The sequence below is a fragment of the Salmo salar genome, chromosome 11, assembly GCF_965601325.2.
Source record: "Salmo salar chromosome 11, fSalSal1, whole genome shotgun sequence".
NCBI lineage: Eukaryota > Metazoa > Chordata > Actinopteri > Salmoniformes > Salmonidae > Salmo > Salmo salar.
The window spans coordinates 108,208,691-108,229,806 of record NC_138301.1 but is presented as its reverse complement, the minus strand read 5'-3'; the positions used below and the strand labels follow the sequence as shown (position 1 = coordinate 108,229,806).

The window sequence follows — 21,116 nt, the reverse complement described above, 5'->3', positions numbered from 1 at the left end:
TGAAACCCTTGGATTGGGGCCTAATGCATTTATTTAAATTGCCATATATGAACTGTAACGTTTGTTTATATTTTTGTTCAGTATAAGGTGCATTAAACGTGAGTACAGTGCCACTCGGGTCAGCTTGCTGACTTGCATATCATCTCAAATATATCTCTAGAATACATTTGACGAGGAAGATGTTTCCATTGACAAGCAATTCCTAATTTGTGTCATTGGTTATACTCCATCCCATTTTAAACACAGTCGAGCTGGAATGTCTGTTCAGAGACAGTCTCATATGCTACAGAGAGAACCTCATCTTTCTAATGGTCGACTAAGAGACAGTTCAGAGGTGATGAGAAGTCACATGATGATCACCTAAGTATGTTGGAATTTTATTGACGTTAACATTTTCAAGGGCATAAGACAATTAGTAGCCTACACGGTAATTGCCTTATGCATCAGGAGTGTACACATTTACCTTTACACAGGTTGTGGCACAGACATGGGAGTAAGCAAAAGAAGATGACAAATTCCGATAAAAATCATATAAATGATGATTAGTGACATTGAGAGTACAGTGTTGGTGATTTATTTAGATGAAATGATCATGTTGGTGTCTGAGTAAAAGAGCTCAGACAGCTCTGTATGTACAGAAGGAAAAGGGGGAAATTCACCACTTGGTTATTTGGTCCACATACCTTTGAGTGATTTCAGCTGAATCTCAGTTCATCAGGAAACTAATTTGCCTTCATTTTAAGTTAATTCACCTACTGGACACAATGGCTAAAACTAAAATGAAACTGGGTCCTCAGCCCATGCCCACTAATCACTATGAACCATAATATGGTCATTGGTCTGTAAAAACAGTGTCCCTGATCGCATATGAGACTCTCATAATTCATCTGTACAGCTGTACCACATCATATCTGTTGTGGCATAGTTGGGCTGGAGGAGAGATGTGTCCATGGTGTTTGGTCACCGTGTGGGGGCGGTGTCAGGGTCAGTCTGACCAGTCGTTGTCCTCCAGTTCGGAGTCATCCTCTGAGTCGCTGTAGTCCACTGCGATGCGACGGGACAGGATGGTGGCCACGTCGTTCCCCACAGGCTCCCGCTTGGCCTGCTGCTCCTGCTGCTCCTGCCCTTTCTTCAGCTGGATACCTGAGCAACACAAACCCACACAGATACATTCACACACAGTCTAAACATGAACTTCTGTGCAAATACCTCTTTGTATATATGTTTTTACCTCTGCTGTCTCCAGAAGAATGGTAAACGTCTAAGTACAGCTAAACTTACCCATGCGAATAGCTGACAGAAGGTCACTTCGTGTACCAGTGACAGGCTGGGTGTCCTGTCTCTTCCAATCACCGAGTCCTGCCACTTGGGGGGGAGTGGGAAGGACTGGTGGTGGGGGAGGACCTGGGGGAGGGGGAATCATACGGGGTCCTGGGGGAGATAGCATTGGGGGACAATAGCCTGAGGATCTAGTAAGGGGGGTGGGGGACACCATGGGAGAGCCAAAGGCTGTCTGTGCAGATGGGATAAGAGGGGCTGGGGGAGGAGGAGGCGGTGGTCCAGAACTGGCATAGTACTCCATTATACTGAGAGAAAGAAGATTTACAGTTTTAGAACTCTACATTTGAGGTAACAATTAGTATAAACAAATCAGATTCACTAATCTATATTACAGATTTCTTATTGTTACAGTAACAATACCTGTAGTCTGCAGGTGGAAGCGTTATAGTGCCATTCATTCTCTCAGTGGAGTGATGCAGAGGGTTGGGGTGGTGTGTGCGGTTGAGAGTCCCTTCTCTGTAGCCGACTCCGATGCTGTGGTACTCATGCTCTACAGATTCATGGATGTCTGCAGGCTGGTAGGGGTGAGCCAGGGTGTGGTTGGATGTAGCATGGGGAAGGCCTGGAGCAGTTGGGTAGTCTGGCAGATCATATCTAGACAACAAAAAGTCATAATTAACTCTTTACACTGATAACATTTTAATATGCCATTTGGAAAACAAACGGTGAAGGAATCCTTTGCTCAGGAGAGATGAATATAGTCCTAACTGGGGGATGGAACCACTGACCTGCTCTCTGGGGAGAGGGAGCCCTCAGACGACGCCCCCCGGTGGAGAGAGTGAGGGTGGTGATGGTCTGGGCGGAGCTCTTTGTCGAACGCCATCATGTTCCACTCGTGACGGCGGTTTCGGGCTTTACGAACCTTCTTCACCTCACGCTGAAGTGTGCCGTCAACACATCGCTTCTGCTCCTGAGAGAGAGAGGTCATTTTGCAAATAGGTGTGGAGTTACAGGATATTGTATACACACGTTGTTCAGAAGCAAAATACAAGAGGCTTTTTTAAAAGTGTGATATTAAGAGACTCTCACCCGTTGTCTTCTTCTCTCCTTCCTCTTGTCCTCCGTGTCCTGCAGCATCTTCTCTCTCCACAGGTCAAAGAAGTAGGACGGGTCTGTGTAGAACTTCATCCCATCAGCGTGGTCATCTCTGTGTCAAAAGAGAGACTAGTTAGCTATTTGTCACGACCTTGAGGTTAAAGCTCATCTGGTGATTGTGATGCATCCACACAGTGAACCTGTAGGCAGAGAGGATGCTGAGAGGAGGAGGCTTGTCGCTGGTTTTGTACATCTCTGCTACAGGGTTGGACGTGCTGCTATTGGACACCACCTGCTGGTCCTGGACTGTGGAACTCTTAAATGCCTTCCTCATGTTGATGTCCTGCAGAGAGACTGGAGATCAAAACAGAGAATGTGAGATTGATAGAAAGGTAAGCAATTAGAAGATACTGAGATAGAAAATAAAAAAACAGAATATGGGCCATGCAGAACCAGAGACAAGGAGGATAACTAATGAGTCGGTTATTCTCATTCAACATTAGAGTATTTTTTTTTTTTACCCTTATCCCCTAACCCCAACTGACCCTCTTCCACAGTGGAATCCAGCTGGGTGACCTTGACGGCCAAGCGGTCGATGCGGTCTTGGAGACCGTTTGCACGCAGGTAAAAGGTGTTAGCCTCACTAAACAACTCTCCAAAGACATCCTCTGCATGTTTACCTGAGGACAGAGATGAGTCATTACTACAGACTGTCACCGTGTCCAACTGGTCAGACAAGATGATTGGAGAAGTACACTTCATACTACACAGAAAAGAGCAAAGAGACACAGTTGAAGTCGGAAGTTTACATACACTTAGGTTGGTCATTAAAACTCGTTTTCAACCACTCCACAAATTTCTTGTTAACAAACTATAGTTTTGGCGAGTTGGTTAGGACATCTACTTTGCGCCTGACACAAGTAATTTTTCCAACAATTGTTTACAGACAGATTATTTCACTTAATCACAATTCCAATGGGTCAGAAGTTTACATACACTAAGTTGACTTTGCCTTTAAACAGCTTGGAAAATTCCATAAAATTATGTCATTGCTTTAGAAGCTTCTGATAGGCTAATTGACATAATTTGAGTTAATTGGAGGTGTACCTGTGGATGTATTTCAAGGCCTACCTTCAAACTCAGTGCCTCTTTGCTTGACATCATGGGGAAATCAGCCAAGACCTCAGAAAAAGAATTGTAGACCTCTACAAGTCTGGTTCATTCTTGGGAGCAATTTCCAAACGCCTGAAGGTACCACGTTCATCTGTACAAACAATAGTACGCTATTATAAACACCATGGGACCACGCAGCTGTTATACCGCTCAGGAAGGAGATGCGTTTTGTTTCCTAGAGATGAACGTACTTTGGTGCGAAAAGTGAAAATCAATCCCAGAACAGCAAAAGACCTTGTGAAGATGCTAAGGAAACAAGTACAAAAGTATCCATATCCACAGTAGAACGAGTCCTATATCGACATAACCTGAAAGGCCGCTCAGCAAGGAAGAAGCCACTGCTCCAAAACCGCATTAAAAAGCCAGACTACGGTTTGCAACTGCACATGGGGACAAAGATTGTACTTTTTGGAGAAATGTCCTCTGGTCTGATGAAACAAAAATAGAACTGTTTGGCCATAATGACCATCGTCATTTGGAGGAGAAAGGGGGAGGCTTGCAAGCCGAAGCACACCATCCCAACCGTGAAGCATGGGGGTGGCAGCATCATGTTGTGGGGGTGCTTTGCTGTAAGAGGTACTGGTGCACTTCACAAAATAGATGGCATCATGAGGTTGGAAAATTATGTGGATATATTGAAGCAACATCTCAAGACATCAGTCAGGAGGTTAAAGCTTGGTCGCAAATGGGTCTTCCAAGTGAACAATGACCCCAAGCATACTTCCAAAGTTGTGGCAAAATGGCTTAAGGACAACAAAGTCAAGGCATTGGAGTGGCTATCACAAAGCCCTGACCTCAATCCCAGTTGTGCAGAAATGAAAAAGTGTGTGCGAGCAAGGAGGCCTACAAACCTGACTCAGTTACACCAGCTCTGTCAGGAGGAATGTGCCAAAATTCACCCAACTTATTGTGGGAAGCTTGTGGAAGGCTACCCGATACGTTTGACCCAAGTTAAACAATTTAAAGGCCATGCTACCAAATACTAATTGAGTGTATGTAAACTTCTGACCCACGGGGAATGTGATGAAAGAAATAAAAGCTGAAATTATTCTCTCTACTATTATTCTGACATTTCACATACTTAAAATAAAGTGGTGATCTGAACTGACCTAAGACAGGGAATTTTGTACGAGGATTAAATGTCAAGAATTGTGAAAAACTGAGTTTAAATGTATTTGGCTAAGGTGTATGTAAACTTCCGACTTCAACTGTAAGTTGAGGTAACGTTGAATAGACAGGAGCAATTTAGTGATGGAGATTTCCAGACAACCAACCAAATGGTTGAGATTTGTCAAACAACGCTGAGACAAGAGCAAGTGATTGTGAAATCTGTCTCGATTCTCTCTCCCTCTCTGTCCCTCCCTCTCTCCTTTATTTGCTTCTGTGAAACTAAGCTCTACAGTAAGCTCTAATCTCCAGTGACTTCATACAATCCCACCCCACACAGACACACAGTAATATGGATATGTATGGGCCAGATGTCTCATCCTCTAATTCTCTCTATCCCTCCCCACACTACAACACACACATCTGTCAATATCAACATGTATTTTACCAAATCGATTCCAATCATTAAATGCACTAAGTTAATTTATTTGCATAAGTTGTTCAGTTTTCCAGTGTAACACAGGGATGTGGGTGTATAGGTCACCATTCTGGAGCATAGATGCATACATCTGGTTAAAAGATAGGTGATTACTTAATGTACATAAGGGGGGGGGGGGGTGACTGTGTGGAAGGTGTGTCTTACTTAGACTGCTGAGCTGACGTATGATGGCAGACAGACTGTTGTTGGTGACGCACTCCAGCTCACTGCCAATCCCCTTGGGCAGCGCCCCGCGGCAGAGGTGCCGGGGTTCTATGCTCCTCTTGACCAGGGGCATCCTCTCCTCTCACACCACACCACACACCACCTGCTGGGACACAGCCACTGACAATAACCTCCACATTCCATTAGACACAGCCAGACAATTCAGACCAGATGGTGTGTGAGACAGAGGCAGTCGAGTCAAACCTCTCCGGATTACATTACTAACCAAATCCCATTCGTCTTTATGTAATGCCATCAGAGCACATACAAGTTATCATGGAACAAACTAGTCTTTACTTCATCCCAGAGCCTTTCATTTCATTCATGGAAAATTCCTTAGAGAGGCAATTCATTGTATTGGACCCTGAAACAGCCAATCAAGACTTGTTTCCAGACCTATAACTGCAGTAAAATACATACATGCATTTACACATAACACTCCATCACAAGGGGGTCCCCCTGAGTGACTATAGGCTCAAACTATGCTTTTTGTAAACAACCTGGTACCAAAACACCGTTTTTTTTGGCTATTTCAATATTGTGCTATATAGTCAACTGAGCTAAAGCCTATGTGTTACCACTGGGAGACACAGGTTTTATCTTTCATTCAAGGCAAGCTTACTAATGCAACTGTTGAATAATTTCATTATTTGCTATTATAAATTATGATTTGGCATATATAAGGGAAGTATATTTAAGCAATACGGCATGAGGGGGTGTGGTATATGGCCAATATTCCACGGCTAAGAGCTGTTCTTAGCACAACGCAACGTGGCGTGCCTGGATACAGCCTTTAGACGTGGTATATCGGCCATATATCACAAACCCCAGAGGTGCCTTATTGCTACTATAGACTGGTTACCAACGTCATTAGAGCAGTAAAACTAAATGTTTTGTCATACCCATGGTATAAGGTCTGATATATCAAGGCTGTCAGCCAATCAGCATTCAGGACTTGAGCAACACAGTTTATAAAATAATTGAGTCTTATTTGAAGTAAGGATTATGTTACATTTAAAGTTAAGGGCCTTGCAGTGCAACATATTATGAATGGTGACACATGCCATGCAAGACTGGGAGGAACCTCAGCAATGTTATACTCACCATACAATAAAAAAAACACACTGGTTGAATCAGCGTCGTTTCCACGTTGAACGAACGTGGAATAGACGATGAATTGACGTCTGTGCCCTGTGGGCTTGATCATCATGGCAACCTTGATCACACATTTATCAACAAACCATGAATCCAAAGCATCCTACAGATTTACCAATTACGCAAGCAAGAATAGCAAGGTTGTCCCAACCAGATGCTCTGAGGTGATTAGAAGAGCCAATAAGTACAACAGTTTCAACTGGGCGAACAGCGCACCATTTGTTTCAAACCACTTTAGAGTGATGCCTTATCTTGATTGTAACAATTAAGTGCCTGCAACTCCAGATGGACCGGTTTATTACCGAAGAACGGTGGTCTGTGGTCACTGGTCTGTGACCCGTGAATGACCGAGGGTTTTAAATAGCAGCACCCTAATTGTAGTAGCCTACATATAATAGACAAACAGACATAACAAAGGAGGGAAGATATATATATGATAAAGACGGGACGCTCACCAAATGTGTCCTTTTAGGAGTATTCAGCTGCAATCCACCGGTAGAGTTGCCATCCTGTCCCCTCATCTCACCAGGATTCTTTCTGTGAGGAGCAATCTCCCACACAAATCAGCATCCAGGCTCAGAGATTTATTTAGAAGATTTAGTTGTGTCGTCCAATCAGGATCACCAAAAACATCCATCGTGACAACCATGGGCAGTTTGACAGCGCGACATGCGTGAGTTTTCGGGATGATGACGAGAATCCCTATTTTAGAACACAAGCTTACATTACATAAATTGCATTATTAGGCCTTTGTGACTGGTTTAGCCCAGTTATTCTGAAATGTATAAATAAACACTCAAAAATGTGTCTTCGAAGATATGACCACTTTCGGATTGTCAATGAATTGTTTTAAAAGAGAATGGATTCAACCAAGGGGTGCCCGTTTGACCCCACCTAACAGCGGGCATCCTACCACCACAACGGTCATGCCCCGTTGTCAAACGACCTATTTTCTTACTTTTAGGCCTATGAGTTTGTTTTTTGGCACATTCAAGCATTTTTGTCTGGTAGCTCTACAAGTAGCTCATTTCAACTAGGCCTACATGAGAAAACAATAGTCACGATTAGTGAGTTTTGTGATTTTTGATTCTTGATGATGGAATTCCACAGTCGGATAACAATTTGTGATTACAAGATACATTTTTTATCTTTTAGATTGCATGATCAGCGTTATAGTCTATTAAACTCTTATCCTGCTACCAAATTGATATAACCAGTGCAATTCCATATTGCACACAGGTAAGTGATTACCTAAGGATGCCTTTCTCTGTCTCCGTTCGGTTTCTCCTTCTCTTTAGTCCAGCTGGATTCTGTCTCTCAGAAGAACCATGGGGCCATAGTAGTGTTGGTCCCAGCCAGGCAGGGGTGCAACTTCCACTGGGGACACAGTTTTATCATTGGAATGTGATGCAAAACGAGGCAACAGTGTGCTTTCGGACCATGCGGACAGCTCCGAGCGATCAGGTAGGCTTTTTGGAGTGTTTATCCGACTGAATACATTTTTTTTTAATGTCCCCCCCACTTCTAAATCCAAAGTTGCGCCCCTGAGAAAGGCCTGATGATAAATTCTGCAGCCACCAGAGTAAATTCTATTCATGTATAGAGATCACATTGAGGAATGTTTTAGATAAAATAGTGGTAAATGAGGGTGTCATATCATGATACAGTATCATGTCACCTAAATCATGGTGTCATGTCCAACTCTTCAACTTGTACATGTGTGAAATAGGACAAAATATAAGTAACCACCAAATTATTATTATTATTATTATTATGATGTGACAGGGTTACGTGCATAGTGTAGCTTTTGCATCAGAAATACTAAACAGTAGGCCTAATATAACTATCTATGGACAACAACAAAAAACATCAAAAAAAGTCCAACAATTGAATGTGTAAATTGTAGAAATGAGTACAGAATATTTACAAAGAAACACTATACATTTTAAGGAATAATAAAATATGAATTATTGAATTATTGTTAACTGACCAATTGCAATTATTCTCCTAAACATTTTTATTAGTCTAAACTGGCTGCCACACATTTACATTCCATTTCCTGGGCTTATTAATATTTTCCTATTTGAATACCCAAATACTCCGTACTGGAGTCTTTCAAAGTCAAAGCCACAAATTATATGATCACTTCAGTGTGCCTGGGTTTAGTGCTGGTATAGCTGGATGGAGGGCAGGGAGATGGGAGACGACGGCTTTCCCCTTGTGAGGTATACAGAGTATGCATTTGAGCCATATAAGGATGCATTATGGAATGATGAAGCATGGAGGGGTGAACCAGGCTAGAAAACACCATGGTGGGATGCATGGTAAAAGGTTGGACCATGGAGGGTTGTGAGCTGGTGGGAGTTTCCTGCCTCTTTAAGGTTTGGTGGACACGTGTGGGTCCAGTTGGACAGGCTTGGCTGGCATTGGGAGGGTAGAGAGATGAGGTGGAACCACAGGACGTCCCTGTACTCACAGTCATGGGTACAGCCTCCTGCTGCTGCTCTCCACTCCCACCCTGGGGCCCAGCAGCATCGTCTGGGCTTTGGGAGATCTCCTGTTTACGACTCAGACAGACACCCATTGCCACCATGGAGCCCAGAAAGATAAAGGCCAGAAAAACAGAGCCCACGATCACAAAGGGGACATAGACAGGTACTACAGAGTGAAAAGAAAACACAAAAATAAAGAGGGCAGGGGAGAGGTGGAAGGATTGATTGAGTGGAAAGGAAAGAAAGACATTTTAAGGATGACCTTAAAAGGCTGGAGATGTGTTCATATTCCAAGAAAATTATTAAACTGTGCAACACATGGAACACACAAAAAAACAGTTAATTGAAAGATCCTTGGCAGCAGATCAAGTCTTAACATGATGCTCGTGATGTGAGGAGTGGACTAACTGCATGTTGAAGAATAGAATAAATGCTTGGACATGAGGCCACACTTTAAGGCACATTTGGTGGGTTGGATTCAAGCGCACAGTGCATTAGGCTTTCTCATTCCTCAATACCATTTATAAGGAATCTCACTGTGTGTGTTATCAAGGAATTGGTAGCTATGCCTAAAAAGGCCTTCTATTGCTAGCACTTTAGGCTTTAATGAAAAATAAGAATTTACCAAGTATTTGTTCCTATTTCAGTAGCCAAAGCTACAATTTACCTGGGCTTTTGGCATCATTCTCGTCATCAGCCGTGCCAGGCTGTAGAACTTGCTCGTGGTTGTTGCAGTTTCCCTGATCCAGTCTTGCTCCTATGAGTGCGCAACAGTAGCGCAGCTCACACTTCCCACAACAAATCGCCGCTTCTCTTTGATCGTGGCGCTCCGGACAATGGAAACCCCCTCGCCAGTTAGACTGCGCATCCTTCCAACCATGGCAATATTCACCATTCATCCTCTGTTGCGTCATGCCCACTTGGAAAATCAGACTGATACAAGCCCCAACAGCAAAACGCACGGTCTTCATCCCGTTCCAACTGGAGAGACGAATCCCGTGTGGGTATTTTTTGTTACTACAAAATAATAACCTGGGAAAAAATCCTAAAAGATAATAAATAACATATCATATGTGACTCAATCAACCACCCTTTCTGAAATAGGCTAGGATCAATGTCACATAGGCTAGGCCTATATCCCATTACAACTAGGCTATTTAAACTGATCAAAAGTTATGACCGCAGCGCTTGTTCCTATTTCAAAAGGGCAACTAGACATATCTAGAATATGCTAATAAAATCATGCAGGGAGCTATAGGTACGCTATGTAAAATGAACGCATAGGCTTACCATTGGATTCACGCCATGTGATGCATCATAACATGAGTTGCTTCTGCTCTGTGGATCTGTTCTCTCCATAATTTGTGTCATGGGACACACTAATTTTAGACTATCCGTTACAAACGCTAGCCTACTGTATGGGCACATGAATATATATGTAGATATGTAGCCTATTTCGCTGATTAAATAGCCTAGCATAGTTAGGCCAATTTCATTTTAAAATCTTAACTGGGCAGTTTATTCGGCTAATAGATCTCCCAAGTTTATTTTTACAATGTTCTGCTTCAATAGGCCTATCACAGCCAAAATGGGCTAAGTGATTGGATATCATTCGGCTGTGTTGCTACTGCAAAGCAATAGCTTCATTTGACTGAGTGTCTAAGTAAACGTTGTCATTGAGGAAAGGAGACGAGGAAATCACGTTAATGATATTGGAACGTAGCCGCCGCCGCATTCGAGCTAAACGAGCTGAAAGAGGAAGGAAACTGTTGCGCTGTTACGCCATTTTGACTCCCAGAGCTCGTAGTTTGTTTCTAATGTAATCTAGGGCCTCCGAGCCACAATGGTGATTGTTTCTCAAAAGTCTCTTGCCTGTCAGCTGATCAGTCTCCTAATCCGACAGAAATTTCTGAAGGGCCCTGGAACATTGAATACTAAGAGAAGGTAATCAACCCGAATCATATGAATCCAATTTAGTTTGGTAACATTATTGTCAATTCATTGCAACTGGCTAGTAAATTATGATAAACACGCAGATTAGCTAACGTTGGCTGTTGTTACATTTCCGTTCTGTCAGTGTCACCTGCCTGACTACGATTAGTTTAGCTCTATCTAGCTAGTATGATTTGCTTGTATGTGTGATAAACAACTGAAACTAAGACTGTATTTCAGAACTTTTGTAGTTGTATTATGGTCTGTAGAGACTAGTTAGCTAGCTTCATAGCTTGTTGTTTTTCTCCTGCTTTTGCCAAGCAGATGGTATCGAAGCTCTCCAGGTATTAGCACTGAGCAAGCTTACATGTCACTGTACCAATGAATGAAATGTGTCTTTTGACTCTGTGTGGTTATGGTGAATTATTTTCATTCCATTAAGTCATTTAATTTATTGAAACAGTTTATCAATATATAACTAGTGTCATGTCTTTCATGTGTCATCATAGTGGAGTGTGAAATGATTGATCTCTGTTTTTCCTCTCCTTACTCTTTACAGACACACACACACACAGGATGGACACTTCCAAGCTTCCTAAGATCCGCGATGAAGAGCGGGAAAGCGAGTTTGGATATGTGCATGGAGTTTCTGGTCCAGGTCAGTGTCTGCAGTTCAAATCAAGGATCCCAGGCTCTGGCATGGGAGTGATAACTCTGCTAACAATGCTTTCAGCACATGCTATAGTACCTGGTCAATTCAGCCTGCTCTTTTCCAGTATGGCAAAAATATATATTACAACTTGATCATGTAGCCAGACTGCCTGCTACTTTCAAATAACATGTTTTCTGTCATCTGTTCTTTGTCTAACCTGTTTAATCAACAGTGGTGACGGCCACCGCCATGGCAGGAGCGGCCATGTACGAGCTGGTGCGTGTGGGCCACAGTGAACTGGTGGGAGAGATCATCAGGCTGGAGGGAGACATGGCAACCATTCAGGTCTACGAGGAGACCTGTATCCTTTCCAGTCATACCTTCTCAACTAGACATACAGTTACTCCCACCTTCAGTAACTGTTGACGGTTCACTTACTTTTGTGTACTTCCATTCTGATGTATTCTAGCCTATCCTCTTGTCTGGCATATTACTAGGCTATATGGTTTGTTTTCCTGAAAGTACGTCACAGCTGGTGTGTCTGTCGGAGACCCTGTCCTGCGGACAGGAAAGCCCCTGTCTGTAGAGTTGGGTCCGGGAATCATGGGGTCCATTTTTGATGGCATCCAGCGGCCCCTCAAAGACATCAATGACCTCACTCAAAGCATTTACATCCCTAGAGGAGTCAACATTGGAGCCCTCAACCGTGACCTCAAGTGGGAGTTTACACCTGGCCAGAGTCTTAGAGTAAGAAAACAACGTATTTCCTTGTGAGTGTGTAAGCAAGGTGTGTTTGAATGTGTCTCCACTGAAATATGATCCATCTCCTGAATCGACATATTATGTTCTCTCCTCCCTGTCTGTCTCTGCCTCAGACCGGCAGTCACATAACAGGTGGGGACATCTATGGCACGGTCTTTGAGAACTCGCTGATCAAACACAAGTTGATGCTGCCTCCCAGGAGCAGAGGCACTGTCACCTACGTGGCCCCACCTGGAAACTATGATGTCAATGTGAGTAGAGCCGGGACGATACCAGTATCGTGATACTCGTTAGTATCGTGGCAAGGAAACGAAACACAAAGCGGGTTTAACTTCTTTATGAAAACAGCCCTAACGTTGGAAACAAACATCATTATGTTGTCATCCGGAGTCACATTTATGTATTTTCCAAACTATAGTACACAATATTTTACATACAGCAGGTTTTTAAAGGACCAAAGAATTTGGTCTGCTTCGTGTAAATGTTTGGCATGGAAAAAAATATTGCCATACTGGTATTGTCACAGCCCTAAATGTGAGTCACCCTCCACCTACTAACATCTTTACAGCTGAATGGCATAATGCCATTGGCTTGTCTCTTTTGTTTGGTCAATTGTGTGTGTTTCGGCAGGATGTGGTGCTGGAACTGGAGTTTGAGGGTTTGAAGGAGAAGTTTACCATGATCCAGGTCTGGCCAGTGCGACAGATTCGCCCAGTCACAGAGAAGCTACCTGCCAATCACCCCCTCCTCACTGGCCAGAGAGTGTTGGATGCCCTCTTCCCGTGAGTAAACACATCTCTACTTTCTTTTCCTTTTTTCTACTGACTCATTCCCACTTCATATCCTTTCATCCTGACCTTTACTTAAGCCTCTGACAAGTCACCTGCTTCTGGCTCTGTGTTTGTCTGTGCTCACAGGTGTGTCCAGGGTGGTACTACTGCTATCCCAGGAGCCTTCGGTTGTGGCAAGACTGTGATCTCACAGTCCCTGTCCAAGTATTCCAACAGTGATGTCATCATCTATGTGGGCTGTGGAGAGCGTGGAAATGAGATGTCTGAAGTGTTGAGAGATTTCCCTGAGGTTAGTGATAGTCCGTGTGTCAAGTTCTAATCATTGACATGTTAATGAGATCAGTGAATTACTCTACATGGGGGTCTGGCATAGCCAATCACCAGTTTGTCATGTGTTTTCAGTCTGACTAATGGTATTCCTCCCTGCTCCATAGCTTACAATGGAAGTGGATGGAAAGGTTGAAAGTATCATGAAGAGAACAGCTCTAGTGGCCAACACTTCCAACATGCCTGTCGCTGCTAGAGAGGCCTCTATTTACACAGGTACCAGGCGATCACATTACAGATGGCAACCTATAAAGCTGGTGTCGGCTGTTTTGAATCATCATCGTTGTTGGTAGTTGTAAATCTTTTGGTCTGGAATGTGGGGGGATTAGCCACCAGTCACCACTCATTGTCATAACCTTGTGGTGACTGGAATTCTGTGCCTCTGATTCTGACTGAATCTACTTTGTGCCACTGCAGGAATCACTCTGTCTGAGTACTTCAGAGACATGGGCTACAATGTCAGCATGATGGCCGACTCCACCTCCCGGTGGGCCGAGGCTCTCAGGGAGATCTCAGGACGATTGGCTGAGATGCCTGCTGGTGAGTACAATAAGCCAATAGCAATAGAGCATGTTTTTTTTCTATACTATCGCAGCAACGTCTGCCATTTTGAGCCAGTCAGAGCTCTGTGTGCTGTTTGTGCACAGACAGCGGGTACCCTGCCTACCTGGGAGCCAGACTGGCCTCCTTCTATGAGCGTGCTGGCAGGGTTAAGTGCCTGGGCAACCCAGAGAGAGAGGGCAGCGTCAGCATTGTTGGAGCGTGAGTACTATATCATTCTACCAGCAGGGGGAACCTCTATGACCCCCCCCCCTTACCTCCTGGCACTAAGGGTCAGACAGGTTCTGTACCAGTCCTGCAACACCAGATACCTGAACCATGTAGTCTTATCCACCTTGGAACGTATGATACAGTGATGGCAGACTGGTGTCTGAATAACTTGGCCTGGTGTTATTTCCCCTAGTGTGTCTCCCCCTGGTGGAGACTTCTCTGATCCTGTTACTTCAGCTACACTGGGTATTGTACAGGTAATGCCTCAATTGTGTATATATTACAATTTTAGTGACAATTTTTCTAAGTTTCGACAATTCAAACCTTTACTCTTCCTACTCCTCATTCCTGTTTTTATCTTCCCTCTGTCTTTCTCCATCTCTCAGGTGTTCTGGGGTCTGGATAAGAAGCTGGCTCAGAGAAAGCATTTCCCCTCGGTCAACTGGCTGATCAGCTACAGCAAGTACACACGGGCGCTGGACGAGTACTACGACAAGCACTTCCCTGAGTTTGTGCCGCTTCGCACCAAGGCCAAGGAGATCTTGCAGGAGGAGGAGGATTTGGCTGAGATTGTACAGCTTGTTGGCAAGGTGAGGCTGAGCCCATGTGAGGAAGGGTTATGGGTTGATATACTGCCTAGGTTGATGGTTGGCATGTGTATGCACACACTAGGCACTTATTGTTGTCCCCCATGTCAACTTAACAATAGGCATCTCTCGCTGAGACCGACAAGATCACATTGGAGGTTGCTAAACTACTCAAGGATGACTTCCTGCAGCAGAATGGCTATACTCCGTATGACAGGTAAATACACACTCTGGCACACATTCATCTGTGTCATAAACATACTAAAATGACTTAATCGTTGGTTATTAAGCCCATATTGGTTAATTGATTGACTTTTTTGCCCTTTTCCCGAAGGTTCTGCCCTTTCTACAAAACGGTGGGCATCCTTTCCAACACGATTGCGTTCTACGACTTGGCACGACATGCGGTGGAGACCACGGCTCAGAGTGACAACAAGATCACCTGGTCCATGATCCGGGAGCACATGGGAGAGATCCTCTACAGACTCAGCTCTATGAAGTTCAAGGTACATGCTTGTTCAGCCCCTTTATCCATGTTCATCTGCATTCAAAATCAACTTCCTCTACCAACTCTGGTCTTTGTACATCCAATGTGGGACTTTGTCTTGGTGTCATTGTGTCTCCTAGCATCAGTGTCTCTGTGTAACTGTTGTTTCTGTGTAACTGTTGTTTCTGTGTAACTGTTGTTTCTGTGTAACTGTTGTTTCTGTGTAACTGTTGTTTCTGTGTAACTGTTGTTTCTGTGTAACTGTTGTTTCAGGATCCAGTGAAGGAGGGCGAGGCCAAAATCAAAGCAGACTACTCTCAGCTGCTGGAGGACATGCAGAATGCCTTCCGTACCCTGGAGGACTGAGCTCTCACCTCCCTCCCCTCCTAGCCCCCAGTGCTCTCTGGCCCCTGTTTGTGAATGTCTACTTAGGCCAGTGACTGTCACACCTCAGTCATTCCTAAGTGTTCATTCCTCCACATTCCAACACGATGTTCGACCCCTTTATTTCAACCATGCTCTTCTAATTTCACCATACTGTCATGTACAAGGCAGTACTGGAATTTATATTTTTTTCTCAGTTTAAACTTGAATTCATGTTTACCAAATCTATTACCATTAGCAATACCATCATCCGTGACTCCATCGTATGGATGTTCTCCTCTCCCTTCAGCCCTCTTGTCATCCATGAAGAGCACATGACTACAGCCCTGGTTACAGACAATAATCAGTGGACCCCGATCAGGTACTACACTTGTACTTAACTACTAGCTGAAACACGTGGATTGTTACCTTCATTTCCCAGGTGTGACTGACCACCATCAATAGATGGTTGACAAATGGGAACGTAGACAGGGGTAAAGGGACGGAGGCACCTTGTTTATTTCAGGAGGTTGAGGCCCTCTTCCTCTCAATGCCTCTTAGATGGTATTTTATGTTCTTCTCTCTGTGGATATTTTGTTGTTGATGTTGTTTTTCTGTTGTGTGAGACAAACTGTGTGTGTGTGGTTGTGTGTGTTAGAATCAGTTGTCTCCACCTTGAAGGCATATTTATGTCACATGTATTGTGTAAGTCTAAAGAAAATAAATGAATGTGAAATAATAATTTGCCTGGTGTTTTATGCTGGATGGAATATTCAGACCCGTTGACTTTTTCCACATTTTGTTACATTACAGCCTTTTTCTTAAATTGATGATTTATTTTTTCTTTAATCAATCTACACACAGTATCCCATAATGGGGGGAAAAAAAGCAAAAACAGGTTTTTAGTCATTTTTGCAAATGTCCACATTTTTCTAAAAACTATCACATTAACATAAGTATTCAGACCCTTTAATCAGTACTTAGTTGAAGAACCTTTGGCAGCGATTACATCCTACAAGCTTGGCACACCTGTATTTGAGGAGTTTCTCCCATTCCTCTCTGCAGATCCTCTCAAGCGCTCAGGTTGGATGGGGAGTGTCGCTGCACAGCTATTTTCAGGTCTCAACAATATTCGATTGGGTTTAAGTCCGGGCTCAGGCTGGGCCACTCAAGAATATACAGAGACTTGTCCCGAAGCCACTCCTGCGTTATCTTGTTGGAAGGTGAACCTTTTCCCCAGTCTGAGGTCCTGAGCACTCTGGAGCAGGTTTTCATCAAGGATCTCTTTGTACTTTGCTCCTTTCATCTTTCCCTCGATCCGGACTAGTCTCCCAGTCCCTGCCGCTGAAAAACATCCCCATAGCATGATGCTGCCACCACCATGCTTCACTGTAGGGATGGTGGCATGTTTCCTCCAGATGTGATGCTTGGCATTCAGGCCAAAGAGTTCAATCTTGGTTTCATCCGACCAGTGAATCTTGTTTCTCATGGTATGAGAGTCGTTTAGGTTTCTTTTGTCAAACTCCAAGCGTGCTGTTGCGCCTTTTAATGAGGAATGGCTTCCATCTGGCCACTCTGCCATAAAGGCCTGATTGGAGGAGTGCTACAGAGATTGTTGTCCTTCTGAAAGGTTCTCCCATCTCCACAGAGGAACTCTGGAGCACTATCAGAGTGGCAATCAGGTTCTTGTTCACCTCCCTGACCAAGGAGGCCCTTCTCCCCCATTTGCTCAGTTTGGCCGGGCAACCAGCTCTAGTAAGAGTCTTGGTGGTTTCAAACTTCTTCCATGTAAGAATGATGGAGTGCACTGTGTTCTTGGGGACCTTCAATGCTGCAGACATTTTTTGGTTCCCTTCCTCAGATCTGTGCCTCAACACAATCCTGTCTCGGAGCTTTACGGACAATTCCTTTAACCTCATGGCTTTCTTTTTGCACTGTCAACTGTAGGACCTTATATAGACAGGTGTGTGCCTTTCCAAATCATGTCCAAACAATTGAATTTACCACAAGTGGAGTCCAATCAAGTTGTAGAAATATCTCAAGGATGATCAATGGAAACAGGATGCACCTGAACTCAATTTCAAGTCTCATAGCAAAGGGTCTGAATACTTATGTAAATAATGTATTTCTGTTTTTATTTTTATGTAGCCTTTTAACTAGGCAAGTCAGTTAACAACAAATTCTTATTTACAATGACGGCCTACCCCGGCCAAACCCGGATGACGCTGGGCCAATTGTGCGCTGCCCTATGGGACTCCCAATCACGGCCGGATGAGATACAGCCTGGATTCAAACCAGGGACTGTAGACCAGAGCGTCACTCGGGAGCCCTTTTTAATACAATTGCAAAGATTTCTAAACCTGTTTTCGCTTTTTCATTATGGGGTATTGTGTGTAGATGAGGGAAAGCATTTTTTAAATCCATTTTAGAATAAGGCTGTAACGTAACAAAGTGGGGAAAAGTCAAGGGGTCTGAATACTTTCCGAATGCACTGTACATTTATTTATAATGTGCTTCTTAAGACACAATTACAGCAAGTAACCTTGACGCCACGAAGGACATAATTTCCCAAACAATAGTTCGTCTTTTTCATATACTTTATTAATGCATTTCCTCTTTCAAAAACATTTTTACTTGGATGAATCCAAAATGGAAAAAGGTAAGGGCATCAGACTTTGCACCTGAACGTGGCACAGCTAAATTAAGCTCCTCATACTCCAACTATTTGAACCACTAGAAGAAGACAGTAACCAGGTTTCCATCCAACCTTTTTATGCGAGTAAAGTACCTGTTTCATAAATTGTCATGACGGGCCTGATGGAAATTACAAATTTGTCAGTGAACTTTCCAAATATAGACAAAACAAAATATGCTAGACAAAGTAGGATATTTGGAGTCACGGGATAACAAGTCTGTGTAGTTCTACGACTCCGGAAAGCATGCAGTTTATTAGGCTACAGATTAAATGAATTATGATGAACTTCACAGGGTGGTGAGCTTGATGCTACTTTACAATAAATATCAAGGGTCTTATTCAAGTTTAACATTTTTGTCACATGCACAAGTACAGTAAAATGCCTTTCAATAACAATGTAATACTAAAAATAACTTACGGTATTTTTATTTAACCTTTATTTACCTAGGCAAGTCAGTTAAGAACAAATTATTATTTACAATGACGGCCTAGGAACAGTAGGTTAACTTGTTCAGGGGCAGAACGACAGATTTTTACCTTGTCAGCTCAAGGATTCCATCTAGCAACCTTTCAGTTACTGGCCCAACACTCTAACCACTAGGCTACCTGCCGCCATAGAACAAAAACACACAAGAAATAAAAATAAGAACATGAGAAAGATGTTAAGCATACTATATACAGGGTCAGTTCCAGTACCATATTTACAATGTGCAGGGATACTGGAGTGATTGAGGAAGATGGTGTATGTGGACGCCCCTTCAAATTAGTGGATTTGGCTATTTCAGCCACACCCATTACTGACGGGTGTATAACATTGCATGGCTGTGTAATCAATCTCCATAGACAAACGTTGACAGTAGAATGGACTTACTGAAGAGCTCAGTGACTTTCGATGTGGCACCGTCATAGGATGCCACCTTTACAACAAGTCAGTTCATCAAATTTCTGCCCTCCTAGAGCTGCCCCGGATATCATAAGGTGAATCCACCAATTTGTAAGTCGCTCTGGATAAGAGCGTCTGCTAAATGACGTAAATGTAAATGTACACTGTAAGGGCTGTTATTGTGAAGTGAAAATGTCTAGAATCAACAATGGCTCAGACGCGAAGTGGTAGGCCACACAAGCTCCCAGAACGGGACCGCGGAGTGGTGAAGCATGTAGCGCGTAAAAATCGTCTGTCCTCGGTTGCAACACTCACTGCCGAGTTCCAAACTGTCTCTGAAAGCAATGTCAGCACAAGAACTGTTCGTCGAGAGCTTAATGAAATGGGTTTCCATGGCCAAGCAGCCGTACACAAGCCTAACATCACCATGCGCAATGCCAAACGTCAGCTGGAGTGGTGTAAAGCTTGCCACCATTGGACTCTGGAGCAGTGGAAAAGTGTTCTCTGGAGTGATGAATCACGCTTCACCATCTGGCAGTCCGACGGACGAATCTGGGTTTGGAGGATGCCAGGAGAACGCTACCTGCACAAATGCATAGTGCTAACTGTAAAGTTTGGTGAAGGAGGAATAATGGTCTGGGGCTTTTTTCCTGGTTCATGCTAGTAGGCCCCTTAGTTCCAGTGAAGGGAAATCTTAACGCGACAGCATACGATGACATTCTAGACGATTATGTGCTTCCAACTTTGTGGCAACAGTTTGGGGAAGGCCCTTTCCTGTTTCAGCAGGACAATGCCCCTGTACACAAAGTGAGGTCCATACAGAAAGGGTTTGTCGAGATTGGAGAACTTGACTGGCCTGCACAAGGCCCTGGCCTCAACCCCATCGAACACCTTTGGGATGAATTGGAACGCCGACTGCGAGCCAGGCCTAATCGCCCGACCTCACTAATGCTCTTTTGGCTGAATGGAAGAAAGTACCCGCAGAAATGTTCCAACATCTATTGGAAAGCCTTCCCAGAAGAGTGGAAGCTGTTATAGCAGCAAAGGGGGGGACCAACTCCATATTAATGCCCATGATTTTGGAATGAGATGTTCGACAAGCGACGTTCGACTTTTGGTCATGTGGTGTATGTATAGAGGTATGGTGACTAGGCATCAGGATATATGATAAACAGAGTAGCAGCAGCGTCTATGATGATTGTATGTGAGTGGGTGTGTGTAGAATCAGTATAAATGCATGTGCATATTTTGTGTGTGTGATCAAATGATGGAGTGGGTGTTGGAGTGTCAGTGTGCGTGAGAGTGAAAAAAAAGATAGTCCGTGTAGCTATTTTGTTAGCTATTTAGTTGGCTATTTAGCAATCTTGTGGCTTGGGGATAGAAGCTGTTCAGGAGATTGTTGGTATCAGACTTGATGCACCGGTACCGCTTGCTGTGCGGAAGCCGAGAGAACAGTCTGGATTCTTTAGCGATTTTCCGGTCCTTCCATTCACACCGCCTTATTTAGAGGTCCTGGATGGCAGGGAGCTTGGCCCCAGCGATGTACTGGCCTATCCGCACCACCCCCTGTAGCGCCATTTGATAGAAGGCAATGCTGTTGCTATACGAAGCAGTGATGCAGCCAGTCAAGATGCTCTCAATGGTGCAGCTGTAGAACTTTTTGAGAATTTGAGGGAAACATTTTGAGCCTCTTGAGGGGGAAGAGGCGCTGTCGCACCTTCTTCACGAATGTATGCGTGTGTTTGAACCATTCGCTAGCTACAGTGAGGCAAAAAAGTATTTGATCCCCTGCTGATTTTGTACGTTTGCCCACTGACAAAGAAATGATCAGTCTATTATTTTAATGGTAGGTTTATTTGA

General features: G+C 43.7%; 3 protein-coding genes across 5 annotated transcripts; 1 reads left to right on the top strand and 2 right to left on the bottom strand.

The window, feature by feature from the left end:
* Nucleotides 1-356: 356 nt before the first annotated feature.
* On the bottom strand, nt 357-7,231 carry LOC106563594 (actin-binding protein WASF3). 2 transcript variants are annotated; one of them, XM_014129315.3, is made up of 9 exons: nt 6,970-7,231; nt 5,300-5,465; nt 2,922-3,056; nt 2,577-2,730; nt 2,371-2,488; nt 2,070-2,251; nt 1,702-1,935; nt 1,282-1,586; nt 357-1,143 (listed from the first exon to the last, which is right to left on the bottom strand). In XM_014129315.3, the coding sequence occupies exons 2-9, from the start codon at nt 5,430-5,432 to the stop codon at nt 986-988; spliced, it is 1,419 nt and encodes a 472-aa protein (XP_013984790.1). In that variant the 5' UTR covers nt 5,433-5,465; nt 6,970-7,231; the 3' UTR covers nt 357-985. The 2 variants fall into 2 exon arrangements, with proteins under 2 accessions (XP_013984790.1, XP_013984789.1); XM_014129314.3 differs by having other exon boundaries at nt 5,300-5,462.
* A 469-nt stretch (nt 7,232-7,700) lies between these two features.
* LOC106563595 (protein shisa-2) lies at nt 7,701-10,305 on the bottom strand. The gene is made up of 2 exons (XM_082957578.1): nt 9,674-10,305; nt 7,701-9,253 (listed from the first exon to the last, which is right to left on the bottom strand). Exons 1-2 carry the CDS (start codon nt 9,975-9,977, stop codon nt 8,649-8,651), a joined length of 909 nt encoding a protein of 302 aa, XP_082813704.1. The 5' UTR covers nt 9,978-10,305; the 3' UTR covers nt 7,701-8,648.
* A 450-nt stretch (nt 10,306-10,755) lies between these two features.
* Nucleotides 10,756-16,420, top strand: LOC106563593 (V-type proton ATPase catalytic subunit A). 2 transcript variants are annotated; one of them, XM_014129313.3, is made up of 15 exons: nt 10,756-10,950; nt 11,498-11,596; nt 11,823-11,951; nt 12,123-12,337; nt 12,466-12,603; nt 12,983-13,134; nt 13,270-13,432; nt 13,578-13,686; nt 13,888-14,010; nt 14,118-14,232; nt 14,435-14,498; nt 14,628-14,831; nt 14,951-15,045; nt 15,163-15,334; nt 15,589-16,420. In XM_014129313.3, the coding sequence occupies exons 2-15, from the start codon at nt 11,515-11,517 to the stop codon at nt 15,679-15,681; spliced, it is 1,854 nt and encodes a 617-aa protein (XP_013984788.1). In that variant the 5' UTR covers nt 10,756-10,950; nt 11,498-11,514; the 3' UTR covers nt 15,682-16,420. The 2 variants fall into 2 exon arrangements, with proteins under 2 accessions (XP_013984788.1, XP_013984787.1); XM_014129312.3 differs by lacking the exon at nt 10,756-10,950 and adding an exon at nt 11,181-11,282.
* The last annotated feature ends 4,696 nt before the right edge of the window (nt 16,421-21,116 follow it).

Bases quoted from the DNA above. Each gene is read 5' to 3' on its own strand.
- LOC106563594 (XM_014129315.3), bottom strand. From the start codon at position 5,432: ATGCCCCTGGTCAAGAGGAGCATAGAACCCCGGCACCTCTGCCGCGGG. The intron at 1,936-2,069 runs GTCAGTGGTTCC...TTTGTTGTCTAG, and splicing joins TCCCTCTCCCCAGAGAGCAG to ATATGATCTGCCAGACTACC. The intron at 1,587-1,701 runs GTATTGTTACTG...TCTTTCTCTCAG, and splicing joins CTTCCACCTGCAGACTACAG to TATAATGGAGTACTATGCCA.
- LOC106563595 (XM_082957578.1), bottom strand. From the start codon at position 9,977: ATGAAGACCGTGCGTTTTGCTGTTGGGGCTTGTATCAGTCTGATTTTC. The intron at 9,254-9,673 runs GTAAATTGTAGC...ATCCTTAAAATG, and splicing joins GAATGATGCCAAAAGCCCAG to TCTTTCTTTCCTTTCCACTC.
- LOC106563593 (XM_014129313.3), top strand. From the start codon at position 11,515: ATGGACACTTCCAAGCTTCCTAAGATCCGCGATGAAGAGCGGGAAAGC. The intron at 13,135-13,269 runs GTGAGTAAACAC...CTGTGCTCACAG, and splicing joins GTGTTGGATGCCCTCTTCCC to GTGTGTCCAGGGTGGTACTA. The intron at 14,011-14,117 runs GTGAGTACAATA...GTTTGTGCACAG, and splicing joins ATTGGCTGAGATGCCTGCTG to ACAGCGGGTACCCTGCCTAC.